The following is a 14,921-nucleotide window of genomic DNA, read 5'->3' as shown; positions in this document are numbered from 1 at the left end:
GATGCATTTCTCAATTTTAACCCTCACAAATTAACAAAATCATACAGGCTATTGCCATCTAATGTTTGGCAAAGGTAGCTAAAAACCAATGTAGGCAAACGTGGCAGCCGTGATTGCAGGTCTACAGTCTCCTGTAATCCATTCAGACAGTTTAATGTTAACAGCAGACCTCATCCTAAAAGCACCCCCAGTGCCATGATTATACTTTTTATTTTTTACAGTAACAAAATGTGATTTACAATTTAGCAGAAACTCTTATCCAGGGCAACTTACATGGGCAAGATCAGGTAAATAGGTGATCATGAGAAATGTGCTACCACTAGGTCTAAACATCTTACTTTCAAAAGAAATGGCAGTTGGTTAAATAATTAAAAGAGGAGGATGAAAGTAATGAATAATGAATAATAATAATAAAGTTACACATTTTCAAATACATTTTATATTCCATTATCTTCTAAATTGAATATGTCCAAACCAAGTACATTTGTGGATATAGAGTACAGTATTTGTTTAACTTAGCTATCATCTTTTCTCTGGTCTTTCTGCTCTTCAGAGTTGTCCAGGTCCTCAGTGATAGATGGCACATCTCTCTGTGGAAACATGAACATTAATAAGGTAAGGTTATCTTCAATTACCCCACCCCCCACCTTTAATAATAACCATGTTCATGCATGGTTTGCTGGGGCCTGGGGGCAGAAACATGGCTTTGAGTTCAGCTAATCAGATGGTTGGCTAATCTTCTAGCTTCCAAAGGAGGGAACCCCCTTCCAGGACAGGTGTGAAATGGTGTCAAGTGGACAATAACCAAATGCAATTTGTGCAGTTGGTAGTTGTTATACACTGTTTAACATGTGCGATGTGTTATGAGCTTGTACGTCTGCTATTTCTGCTGTAAATGTAAGATTTCTGAAAATGTTTGCCTTCTGTATATAATGACTTGGCAAAAACAGGGACATTGGAGTGGTTAAATCTGTAATTCTGCAGGATTTCTAAGTTTTACACTGTGCACCAGAATGCTATGCACACCGAAGTCCTTAGTGGTGCCGGCCCACGGCAGAATAATCTAAAAAGTGGTCTTCAAGAGACAAGAAGGTGGTCGCACTGACTCGCACACACTAGCCAAAGTGACAATATTTTATTTTAGGACAAAGAGAAAATAAACCAACATTTCAGCAGACAACTGCCTTCTTCAGGGTATTTTCTAAATGTTTAACTCACCACTGATCCTTGAGAGGTTGGTTTGGTTGGTGTCAGCCATTTTATATACTCCTCTCGCACCTGGCAAAAATAAATACAAAATAAAATTAACAACACATATAGGCCTACTTGTAAAGCACTGTTTCCCAAACAGTGGGTCGGGACCTATTTGTGGGTCACGGACCAATTTTTATGGGTCACAACTTGAATAAGAAACTCTTTTCCTACATTTATATATATATATTTAACAAAACGTAGCACAAAGCTTGTATATCTGCTAGTTTCAGTGAAAACGTCTAAACGTCTAATTCCTCTTTTGGGTCTTGAGCATTTCATACAATGAGAAGATTTCATAATACTTTACCCTATGAAATCAATAAAAATGAAATGACTTATTGTGGTTCAAGATAGGACTTAACCTAAAGACCTATAGACCCAGACCAAGTTGTGTTGTGTTTACCTCCTTGTTGAGCAGACAGTGAACAATGTAGAGGCAGGTGCCCTGCTGGGAGTTGGAAAGAATAAATAACACCTGAAAGAAGATGTTGGACTGGTACAGGCCCAGTATCCAGGTACAACCCAGAATGACAAACTGGGCCACGATCTTGAACACAATCAACCTGCAAAGGAGAACGAGTTTCCTTTTAAAATCATTTTTTGAACGAAATAATATCAACAATGTACAATCACAGCATGATCATGATAAAATATCATTGGTTAACTTTTGGATTAGAAAGGTAAAATAGGTGACAAACTTTGATTGGATAATATCCAGATACTGTATCTCAACTCTGTAGCAACTCATAATGTAATAACGGCTCATAATGTAATAAGGGCTTATAATGTAATAAAAAAAAAATAATAAAAACTCATAATGTAATAATCAGCTCATAATGTAATAAAAAAACGAGCGCATAACGTAATAACAGATTTTTCAATAATGTAATAATGTAATAATGTGTTACATTAAGAACCTCCACATAGGAGGCTCATAATGTAATAAAACTTCATAATGTAATAATGGCCTATTTTTTGGGTAAATATCATGGTATTTGCGACCGACCTCCACGGACCCCCAGGGACCCCCAGGGACCCCCTGCCACCGCCGCCAAATAGTGCAAAAATGACCAAATCAACACCCCAACTGGGCTGCTCATGGGGGAATTCCCAGGGACCACCGACTCCTGCTACTCCAACAGTCCTTCACCTTCATTGGTTTAACTTTGCCCCGCCCCCTCCCCTCATTGGCCGAAAGTTTATTTGGCTTTACTCATCAACTGTTTGTCGTACAAACTTGTGGGTGGTGTCAATTGACTTAATTAAGAGTCCTTAACCTTAATTGGTTTAACTTTGCCCCATCCCCTCCTCTGATTGGCCGAAACTTTATTTGGCTTTACTCATCAACCATTTGTCGTACAAACTTGAGGGTGGAACCAATGCCACTCACAGGCCTTTTTGTGTATACTGTGACCTGATGGTCGCTTATTGCGACCGTTAGGGCGCAGTTTAGTATCAAAACCTCCACCGGCCGTCCGTCCGTCTGTCCGTCCGTCGGTCACACGTCACACCTTTGTTTGTGTACGGTGTGATGTCATACTGATGTCAGCAGTGTGATGTCATACTGATGTCAGCAGCTATGTCTCTATATATGGAGTTATATGTTGTTCGTGTCCAAATATGGGGCTTGTGAGGTCAGACTTAGTGAGATTCGTCGGTTATATTTGTGGAGATAAGCGACCAACGGTCGCTTATCTCCCGATTAGGGAGTCTTACTGGTCTCCCGATTAGGGAGTCTTACTGGTATCAAAACCTCCACCGGCCGTCCGTCCGTCCGTCCGTCGGTCACACGTCACACGTCACACCTTTGCCCTGCTCATATCTCCGCATCAGTATGACATCACACTGCTGACATCAGTATGACATCACACCGTACACAAATGACCGCAATCAGTATGACATCACACCGTACACAAATGACCCTTATATAAGACCGGCATTATCTACCGACAGATTAGTAACAAGATGTCAAAATCGATTTGTGTACGGTGTGATGTCATACTGATGTCAGCAGTGTGATGTCATACTGATGTCAGCAGCTATGTCTCTATATATGGAGTTATATGTTGTTCGTGTCCAAATATGGGGCTTGTGAGGTCAGACTTAGTGAGATTCGTCGGTTATCTCCATATATGGAGGGAGAACCAGCTTATGAGCCGATGAGTTGTGTCAGAGTCGAGATCCTGCTTGCATCTAATCTGTCGGTAGATAATGCCGGTCTTATATAAGGGTCATTTGTGTACGGTGTGATGTCATACTGATGTCAGCAGTGTGATGTCATACTGATGTCAGCAGCTATGTCTCTATATATGGAGTTATATATTGTTCGTGTCCAAATATGGGGCTTGTGAGGTCAGACTTAGTGAGATTCGTCGGTTATCTCCATATATGGAGGGATGTGTTGGTTATCTCCATATTGTGGAGATAAGCGGTCGCTTATCTCCCGATTAGGGAGTCTTACTGGTTATATATGTGGACGGACATTCTGTCTTGGCCCTTTTTCAATGGAGGTAATAATTATGATAGTTTTCAAAAAAAATTGGCAATTATTACATTAATAACTTTTATTACATTATGAAGTAATAAGGGTGTGATCCTGCTGATAGTGAGACAGACAGACAGACAGACAGACAGACAGACAGACAGACAGACAGACAGACAGACAGAGACTGGTGACCTTCCTTCCCTACATGATATAGCCTACAATACTGCCATGATACTGACCATGATACTGACATGATACTGGCATGATACTGACCAGGATACTGACATGATACTGGCATGATACTGACCAGGATACTGACATTATACTGACCAAGATACTGACCATGATACTGACATGATATGGCATGATACTGACTGGGATACTGACCTTGACACTGACATGATACTGACCATGACACTGACTGAAACTGACCATGATACTGACATGATACTGACCATGATACTGACATGATACTGACATGATACTGACCATGACACTGACATGATACTGACCATGATACTGGCATGATACTGACCAGGATACTGACCATGATACTGACATGATACTGACTAGGATACTGACCATGATACTGACATGATACTGACTGGGATACTGACCATGATACTGACATGATACTGACCATGATACTGACCATGACACTGACATGATACTGACCATGATACTGACATGATACTGACCATGACACTGACGTGATACTGACCATGATACTGGCATGATACTGACTAGGATACTGACCATGACACCGACATGATACGGTCATTATACTGACCATGATACTGACATGATACTGACCATGATACTGGCATGATACTGACCAGGATACTGACCATGCCACTGATATGATACTGACCATGATACTGACATGATACTGGCATGATACTGACCAGGATACTGACATGATACTGACCAGGATACTGACCATGACACTGACATGATACTACCATGATACCAGTAAGGCTCCCTAATCAGGAGATAAGCGACCATCAGGTCACAGTATGTACACAAAAAGGCCTGTGAGTGGCATTGGTTCCACCCTCAAGTTTGTACGACAAATGGTTGATGAGTAAAGCCAAATAAAGTTTCGGCCAATCAGAGGAGGGGGTGGGACAAAGTTAAACCAATTAAGGTTAAGGACTCTTAATCAAGTCAATTGACACCACCCACAAGTTTGTACGACAAACAGTTGATGAGTAAAGCCAAATAAACTTTCGGCCAATGAGGGGAGGGGGCGGGGCAAAGTTAAACCAATGAAGGTGAAGGACTGTTGGAGTAGCAGGAGTCAGTGGTCCCTGGGAATTCCCCCGTGAGCAGCCCAGTTGGGGTGTTGATTTGGTCATTTTTGCACTATTTGGCGGCGGTGGCAGGGGGTCCCTGGGGGTCCCTGGGGGTCCCTGGGGGTCGGTCACAAATACCATGATATTTACCAAAAAAATAGGCCATTATTACATTATGAAGTTTTATTACATTATGAGCCTCCTATGTGGAGGTTCTTAATGTAACACATTATTACATTATTACATTATTGAAAAATCTGTTATTACGTTATGCGCTCGTTTTTTTATTACATTATGAGCTGATTATTACATTATGAGTTTTTATTACATTTTTTTTATTACATTATGAGCCCTTATTACATTATGAGCCGTTATTACATTATGAGTTGCTACAAACTCTAACACGGGCTTAGAGTCACACGCATGAACGAATTTTAAACACACACACCCACGCACGCACGCACGCACGCACGCACGCACGCACGCACACACACACACACACACACACACACACAGACAGACCTGGTGTCTGTGTTAGAAACATCATTCTTCATGTTGGCCAAGGTAGGTCTGAGACTCCAGAGAGTAGCACAGAACAAGATCCAATTAAGCTGAAAAAAAAAGAAAAGAGAAAAAAAAAACAGATTGAATATATTGAATTTCTGTTGACGAAAGAAGTGACAATTAACATGTCTCAGGTTAAATTATATTTTTTTGCCATGATTATACTCACTACAAGGACAGTAATCACTGGTCCTGTTAAAGCCCAGTTGAAGTTACGATCTGTTGACAGCCAGCACCTGCAACATAAAGAAACAAAACACAATTGTCTGTGCTACTTGTGAATCAATCATACTTTTTAGTATGACTGTCTGTATGTATCTCTGTGTTGTATCACTATATTTGTGCTACTCACACCCCTGCTGAGGTTTCACCATAGCCATCAGAATACACTAAAGCAGAAACGCCCACAATCACAAATGGAACACCATAGCCAATCAGGTAGAGGTATGGCCGGGGGAGTCCATCTCTCTGGATGACCTGCACCTTGGAGAGCCTCCACACCAGCAGGTAGAGCTGTAGAGCCTCCAGGAGCATCCACATGAAACTGGACACAACCAGGAAGTGGAGCATCCCAGCTATGACGGTGCAAGCCAGCTGTGGAGACATATAACACATGACTTTATGAGACATGTATTGCAGAACAGAAACTCAATCCAGCTGTTGATTTTGCACACATAACGGCATGCAGCAAAGAGTAATTAAGGTATATTGGCACACTACAGCAAAGGTTCTTCTTGGGAATCACTTCTGCCATAATACAATATGGCATAATGGAGACCCATATAAAATCATAGCAATCATAGATCAATAAAATCCCCAAATTGATTGATTCAGGCTGTCAGATTTTTGGTTTGTTTAGTGCCAACAGCATGAGACTGAAGCTCAACAATCTGTGGAGCAAACTGCTGATGTTGTAATGCCTTAATCAACGGCTCTGATAGTGAAGCAAGTTACCATTCTAATTGAAATGCACAAATTGGCCAAGATTTTACAATGCAGTGCAAGCATTAATACGTTGTTGTTATTGTGTTAATGTGTTTTGAGTTATTTTTGTTGCTGTTTTACTGATCTGCTATTTGCAGTGTGTGACACCATCGTATGACACCCCCTAGTTTGGCACGAAATTAACTCAGCAATGTATTTATTTCACCACATCTAGGAAATGCAGATAATTTAGTCTAGTTGCGAAACGGCACATCATGTATCCGTCCGGATGGATGCCTGTCTGGCCGTGTATGCTTTTTTTATGTGGGTTTGCCGCTCTGACATCACTGTGATGTACCACACTAACAGAATCCGTTTATGCCCATATATGGAGATCCCTGATGTCATCAAGTCATGATTGATCCCTGATTGTCACCCTGAGGCGTCTTACTAGTAGCATACAGTACCTCATATTGGACATATCTGTCGTTCCACAGCAGCAGCAGGTGAGACAAGCCGAGGCTGAGGCAGAGGTGAAGACGAGCTGTGTTGTTGATCTTGGGGTTCCAGCTGCACAGCAGGAAGGTGAAAATGGCCAAAGCAAAGAAGAACAGACCAATAGTAACACACACTCTGTTCAGCCACTCTAGGAAGGGATCCTCCGGTGGAGGCTGAGAAGAATGCACACAAGGCAAACATGTTGGACTGGAGCATACAGTATACAGTAGGTGTGCAACAGTTAAATGAACTAATCATGTTTTAATTGAATAAGAAAAATGCTATTGTGTTACAGTACAAGTATAAAAGTATAAAGTATAAAAATATATTTTTGCTTTTTGTCGCATTCCTAAGAAAATAATTTGATTACAATAAATGTACCCCCATTAATTCCGGATGGGGACCCAATTGCATTTGGGTCCGCACACCACACACAACCAGTACCTCGTCTCCAATCTGCAGGATGAGGGCGAAGGTGGAGAGGTGAGAGCAGCTGCACACTGTGTAGTTTTCATCAGAATACGTGACCTGACAGCCATCTACAGACCAACCCATCTCATTTAACTCCTCCTTCTTCCCGGCCTCTTCTTCCTCTCCTTTGTTCTCTGCTTTGTCCTCCCAGTACACACACGTTACTAAACCCGCAGGCACTCTCTGAAGCACAAGGAACAGGAACAGGAACAGGGGTCATCAATGTGTCCGTAGTACGCAGACAAATGTGGCAAACTTATTTATGTTACGATCCTATGGCATTCGACACTAGGCTCCTAAAATGAACTTCTTAATCCCAGCTCATGTTCCTTAATTAAGTGATGACGGCACCATATCATTAAGCCAAAGAGTACACCTTCATGATGTCACTGATCAGTGATCACATGACCCCACAATCGATCCTCCAGTTCTAGGCAACACAGAAGGGGGGGACTTTTTATTTTTATTTCCACTAAACTAAACTATATTAATATGTTGAAAATTAGTGGTATTCCCCTTTAACTGAAGCCAATGGCCTCCTTGAAAATCAAACTGTACCATTATGCTGTCAATGGCTAAACATGCCAGGCAATCAGTATTGTCCACTAAGAATAAATACATGTTTAGAAGCAAGGTTGATGGTATGGTTAGCTGAGCACCTTCTTGTGCTGGATGGTGAAGTTGACCGGCTGGGCGAGTTGGGTGTGGTTGGTTTTGGGCAGGGTGGCTGTTATGACGTCTGAGTACATCTCTGTCTTGTTCCCAGTCTTAAAGTAGTCATGACTCAGGAGACTTTCCATTCCATTAAGAGTCATGAAGGCAGCGGCAGCAGAACCTGTTGATCCGCTTGGTCAATGAACATAAACATTTTTGCATTTGATCGTCTCCATCATCTTCTTTATATTAACCATACTTAACAATACTTAGTTGACCAGAGTCCCTCATGTGTCTATAGTTGGCCTCTTCATTTTTCCCCTCTACACCAAATATCTTTACCAAAAATATAGATCTACAAGCTCACTATTTGTTGTTTATTGCGACATGTTGTGAGCTTAGATTTAGGGTTCAGGTCAATGAACTCTGTTCTCACCATTGTTGTTTCTGGCCAGATCCTGCAGGTTGATCTCCATCGTGTGTCCTTTGACTAACAGAGGAGGAATGTTGTCATCACTGCTGTCTGGACCAATAGTTTGTAGATTCAAATCTGTTACAAGGACACAGTGATTTTGGAACTCCAGGAACAAACCCATGAGCATCAGTCCCATTTGACGGTAACTGTAACATTGTAAGTGCTGTTTCCCAGGGATGCACACATCACTTCTTGTTCTTGCTATTTGCACTCATGCACCTACCAAGTGTACTATCTAATACCTAAGCAAAATTGTCTAACTTATCTGTACAATATTAGATTATACAGGCCTTATCTCATCACAGCATTACATTATACTTACAATACTGTTCGCAGTTCTCATACTGCTAAAACATTCTTAAATTTACCTCTTTACATCTTACTCTTTTTATATCTTATCTTATTAGTAGATCTCTATGAATTTCTTTCCTTCGTGTCTGAGGCCACTGACCAAAGTGGTTTGAATCACTCTCTAGAGTCTAGAAGAACTAAAACATACCGGTACATCATGTTAGCTATCTAATGATGCCTTATTGTACTTTTTACCGGTATGTGCACAGAGAAGGAATTTCGGCAGAATTCACCGGAGCAGATCAAAACAAACATTCGATTAAACAAAGTGACATTTCATTTACCCACAGCTGAAGACTGCATGGTTTTGTTGGTGCTGTTCGCAGTAGGATCCACCAGGGCAGACGCCAACCGCTCTGAAATGCTCAGGATAACACTGCCCATCTCACCATCTTCTTCATCTGTCTTCACCACCTTTTGTGACCTTGACACTGGACTTACACTGGTTAGTCCCTGGGAGAAGTTCAGTTATTGCAGTTAACTAAATAACATGAACCACATGAATCCTGGCGTCCCTATTACGGCCATGTCATAATAGGCAAACATTTGGCTAAAATAGGTGAATACTCAGCAGATCTGCAAGCTTGTAGATATGCTATTTTCAGTAGAGGGACAAAAGGAGGGGGCCCTTACAGATCTCAGAGGGAATCCAGTCAATTAAGTATGTACAAAAATGTGTCTCTATTGAGACAGTCTCTCTAAAAACTACAGTACATGGCTGCACCAAAAATAGAGTGTATCCGTTAGCGAGTAGGCCTACCATAGCCATAGATGCAGAGAAGAAGTTCTCCACTGTCTGCGAAGAGAGAAAGAAGGTCAGTGGAAATCTGAGTGAGTCAAATTTATTAAAGCTTAATTACTCTCACATTGCTAAAACCCTCGCATAAACAGTTTAAATAAGGGATGGATTAGTACAGTAGTAGTAATGAGGTCATTGATTTCCCTGAGATGTTAAATTAGTGTTTTGTTAGCACTCAATAATTGATGACAGTTTTCCCACTTTGAGGTAAGTGGTTACTTTCTACTCACCGACTCTGGTAGGATCACATCAGGATTGTCCTTCAGCTGTTTGTTCATTTGGTCAAGGAAAGCTCTCTCTTTTGACTGTCCCTACAGTCAGAAGACAAACATTATCTATTAGAAGTAGTTGTTTTGCATAGAATTGTCATAGACAGACACAATATGAAATTACAATAGACCAAAACATCTCAGCATTTATTTAACCACTAACGTCCCGATTCTGGCAATGTCATGAAACTCATGATAGGCAAATATTCAGTGAAGCTCATAATGCATTGGGAGCTTCTATCAGCTGTGGTCCGTGGATGAGTGATAACCCAACAAACATAGATTAGTCATTTGCTGAAGAAATCTTTCAAAGTAATAGTTTACATTATTGATCAAGCTTTGGTTTTGATCTGATGAATGAAACTATGTACCACAGAGGTTTAGAATGATAGCGATAACTGCCAACTTGTGAGATGACACTAGGATATTCTAGAGCTTCTAGTTGCTTCCAATTAATCTGTTGCAGCAACAACAATAACAAGATCCTACTCACCTCTGCAGGTGTCATGTCATTAAGAATGTCTGTAAGACCTGTTGATTTCCAGCAGAAGGTTCAAAATGAGTGTTAAAATGAACCATACCAAATCAGCACCTAGCTTTGTTAAAGCCATATACACAAATGTAGCTACCACTGAAACTTGTGTTTAAATCAGTTAGTCTGGTCATGGGCCAGTGGTGGAAGTAAAAGTATCAATACCACAATGTAGAAATACTCCATTACAAGTAAATATCCGGAATTCAAAATTGACTTGAGTTAATGTACAAAAGTATGGTGTCAAAATATGCTTATATAGATGTATACAAATCTTTTGAAAATAGCAGATCTACAAGCTCACAATGTGTCACATCGTGACACATTGTGAGCTTGTATTGATATTTTAAAATGGACAAAATATATATAGGGCTGAAGTGCTTAATGCATGTTTTGTGATATTAATCTAAATCTCGAAAGTAACTAGTAACTAAAGTTGTAAAATAATTGTAGAGGAGTAAATGTGCAATATTTGCCTCTGAGATGCAGTGGGGTGGAAGGAAAAGTATTGAAAATTGGAAATACTCCAGTAAAGAAAATATTCCTCAAAAGTACAGTACTTGAGAGGGTTCTAATAAATGGACCCTGAGAGGTCTATACTCAGAAAGTTCACAAATGTTACCAAATGGTTCCATTTGTGCACTGACTGCACTCTCAGAGTCATGGAGGGTCCTTGCGCTCACTTTGACAAACAGAGACCCCCATTATCCACTGCATTCCAGTTGAAGGGAAGAAACCATCAGGACAGGCACAGTCAAAGGCTCCAGGGCGATTTCGGCACACAGTGTTTTGTCCACATAGGTTTGGTGTCTCACTGCACTCATCTATATCTGTGGAGGAGAGAACATGCCAATACTCTGGGTTTACTCAAAGTCATTTGGCAACTACAACATAGAGAACACGTCACACATGCACATGTTGGCCAGGTGTGCACACACCTTGGCATGGGTTTGCAAAGCTGGCAATTTGGTTTGCATCGTTTAACCGGAAACCAGGGTTACAGTTGCAGAAGTGAGCCCCGACAGAGTTGGTGCAGTTTGCATCAGGACCACAGATCGTAGCATGTGTCACACACTCATCAATATCTGGAAGAATTCATGGAACAAATGTAAAACATTTATTTAGCTTTTCTAAGGATACATAGCTTATAATGTACATTTAACCACTTAAATACTATTGACCTGAGTCCCCCAGGGGTCAACACTTGGCCCTCTGTTTTTACCTCTATGGCAAATCTCTTCAGCAAAAGACTTTTATTTTTCCAATTTTCTGCCTATTTCCTATTTCCATTTATGTCCAGAATAGGGATGGATGGGTTCATGTGCCTAATATTGCACATTTAACAGTCTGGAAGCAACCACTTCCCTTCCTGGGAAAACATGTGGAGCTCTGGGATGATGTGATCTTATCACCCCTATAAAGTGGATGATCATCCCACACAAGCTTCAACATTACATTGACAACCTTTCTGTCTATTTCTCAATAACTCATTATTTCAGTGCTGATGACATGAATATTAAAGTGAAATGCTTTTCAATGTAAACCTTAAGGTTAACCTCCTTGTATACATAGCAGTGGTTCAAAGAGCGGTCTGGGGACCCCTGATGCTGTTCCAGAGGGTCCCCCTGCAGCCACATGAGAAGTATAAATGCACCACGGAAGAATATAATCCAAGTCAGGTACTTTACCCTAGCCAGACAAGCTTTCTCATAGGCTACAATTATGACAATGCAATACAAATATTTTAATTTCAAGGTCCCTAATCTCTCAAGACAGATTGTGCAAACAGCAGAATCTGTTAGCGCTATAGGCTACTGCCTTAAACATGTAATGTCGTTGTTCGTAAGAATAAACACCCGAAAGGTAGTTGAACTGGAAAGAGGGTTGCTAAACCCTGAGTTCCTGTTTAACACAAAAGAGGAGGTTGTACCTCTAGTCTAGAGGCAAACCGAATGGGTTCCCAGATTGGGGTCCCTAGGACAGAAACATTTATAATGGGCATTCTCTAATAAAAGTCAATTTGTGGTTCTATAACGTGAAAGCATTTGAAAACCCCTGCATTCAGCCAATAAGGGAGATGCAGTGATATATGTTGTGCCCTCCTGGTCTTGGAGCAGACTGTACCTTCACACATGTTGCTCTTGCTGATTGCTACTTTAGGGTCAGTCGGTCTGTACCCCTGTTGACAAGCACAGGTGTGCACTCCAGGTGTGTTGGTGCAGATAGAACTAGGACCACAGACGGTGGAGTTGAAACATTCATCAATATCTGAGGATGGAGATATGTGTTAGTGTCACTGCACTCATGAAATTGTGTAGGCTACTGTCTGTTTTTGGAGCTGTGTGGAACACAAGCTCCCCATAGGCAGCAATGTGTGTCCTCACCAGAGTCTCACCAGAGTCTGTCACAAGAATGAACAGGATCTGCGCATGCGCGGCTTTACCACACACACACACACACACACACACACACACACACACACACACACACACACACACACACACACACACACACACACACACACATACACACACACAGCTGGCAAGCCAAGCGCATCTCTCACTCTCCCCAAGCCTGCCCTGCATGCATTCCTCCCCTAATTTATAGATCTAGAACACATAGAATTTATAGAGCACTTAGAATTCATAGATCTAAAACACATAGAATCAAAACATAGATCTGGAACTGCTCAAATTCACAGCTCCACTTCGAACAGAGGTTCGATTTTTTACAGTACACTCACTCACTGCCATCCATGTTTTATTCACCTTGGATGGCAGGTTCTGTTTACAGACCTTGGCATTCAGGAGTTGCATCTTGTACATTCTGGTAGCCACCGATGCACTGGCAGGTGTAACCTCCTGGGAAGTTATTACAGTTACCTCCATCACCGCAGTCTTTGACCTCACATTCATTAACATCTGAAAAGAGAGATGATTTTTACAGCCATGTCAGTATTCCTGTCACTGCATGTGGCATATTACTGTGTTCAAATTATGTTAGGAATGCAACCTGGCTGTTATGTTATCTCAATACGTGCCCATATTTTATGATGATTTAGAAGTAATTTGTAGATTTTCAACAGTACCATTGCATTGGTTGTCATTTCCAGGTGGTACATTTGGATTGGCTGCATTGTACCCAGCCTGACAGGAACAGTTGTATCCTCCATTCGTATTGGAACAATCGGTATTGGGACCACAGATGCCTGAGTTTCTCGCACATTCATCTATGTCTGCAGGGAGATGTCACAGTCATAATTTTAATTTTGTATAATTCAGTGGTTGTCAAAGTGGGATCCAGGGACCCCCAGGCGTCATTGAAGGGGTTCCAGGGGGTCCCCATGCATCAAAATGAGTTAATATATAGCATCAAAATCTATTTTGCCACTTTAACCCTACTTTAACCTCACCGCTATGCTGCCTAAACATAGATTCAGGGCGCTATGTGAGTCCTTCACACCTACATACTGCCTATCCAACAATATGTCTGAGTCATAGTGTTGAGGGTTTTGTCGGTTGTAGGCCTACCCGTCTGTCTGTGTCCCTTTTGTACCATATATGGAGATATCTCTATCTGTCTGTACCTGTATCCCTTCCATATACATGTAAGCCCAAAGGCATATCGGTCGGATCTGTGGCTCTGTACAAACAGATCTCCATAGGTATATGCCTATACTGTACAGTATACCGGTATGTGCATATCAGGTTTGTTTATATATGTATGTATGTATGTATGTATGTATGTATGAGTCATGTTACATGCCTGGGCGTACAGTATCATCTGGTTTGTTAATGTTTATGTCTGAGTCAGAATGACGTGGCCCGCCAGCCTTCCCTGTAGCCAATTTTAATATAGGATATACATCAGCTATTTGAAATATAGAGAATCTGCTTTCGGCTTTTTCAAAACTTACAAATACTTTCAAAAGCTTGAAAACTTGAAAACGTTGGAATAGTTTAGCCCTATGGCTGTGATATTACAGACATGAAATGTAATATCATAGCCATTATAGTTTGGGGGTCCTTCCTTGGGACAAAATCTTTTCAGATGGGGATCCTTGTCATGAAAACGTTTGAGAACAAAAAAGAATTGTATGCATGGCATCAAGGAGTATTTGAAGTGGTTGTGGTCTGCTTACCTACACAGCCATATGAGTCATTTGTGACTGAGGGTGATGAAGGCATTTCATACCCAGTGATACATCTACAGCCTCCTCCAGTGGTACATTCAGAAAGTGGCCCACAAGAGTCTGAGGTACAAGTGTGATGGTCTACACACACACACACACACACACACACACACACACACACGCGTGCACGCACGCACGCACGCACGCACGCACGCACG

General features: G+C 41.3%; 1 protein-coding gene across 1 annotated transcript; it reads right to left on the bottom strand.

Moving 5' to 3' along the window:
• Window positions 1-515: 515 nt before the first annotated feature.
• Window positions 516-13,743, bottom strand: LOC308282795 (adhesion G protein-coupled receptor E3-like; the record flags this gene model as incomplete). The annotated part of the gene is made up of 14 exons (XM_080723182.1): window positions 516-590; window positions 1,219-1,278; window positions 1,658-1,817; window positions 5,557-5,645; window positions 5,768-5,834; window positions 5,951-6,192; window positions 6,990-7,193; window positions 7,465-7,674; window positions 8,151-8,326; window positions 8,582-8,668; window positions 11,255-11,401; window positions 12,696-12,839; window positions 13,367-13,492; window positions 13,713-13,743. 14 exons carry the CDS (start codon window positions 13,741-13,743, stop codon window positions 516-518), a joined length of 1,818 nt encoding a protein of 605 aa, XP_080579308.1.
• Between the last annotated feature and the right edge of the window lie 1,178 nt (window positions 13,744-14,921).

The sequence above is a fragment of the Nannobrachium achirus genome (genome assembly GCF_963921795.1).
Source record: "Nannobrachium achirus genome assembly, chromosome: 4".
In the NCBI taxonomy this organism is placed as follows: domain Eukaryota; kingdom Metazoa; phylum Chordata; class Actinopteri; order Myctophiformes; family Myctophidae; genus Nannobrachium; species Nannobrachium achirus.
Note: the sequence above shows the minus strand (reverse complement) of the source record. Positions and strands in the feature narration are given on the sequence as shown.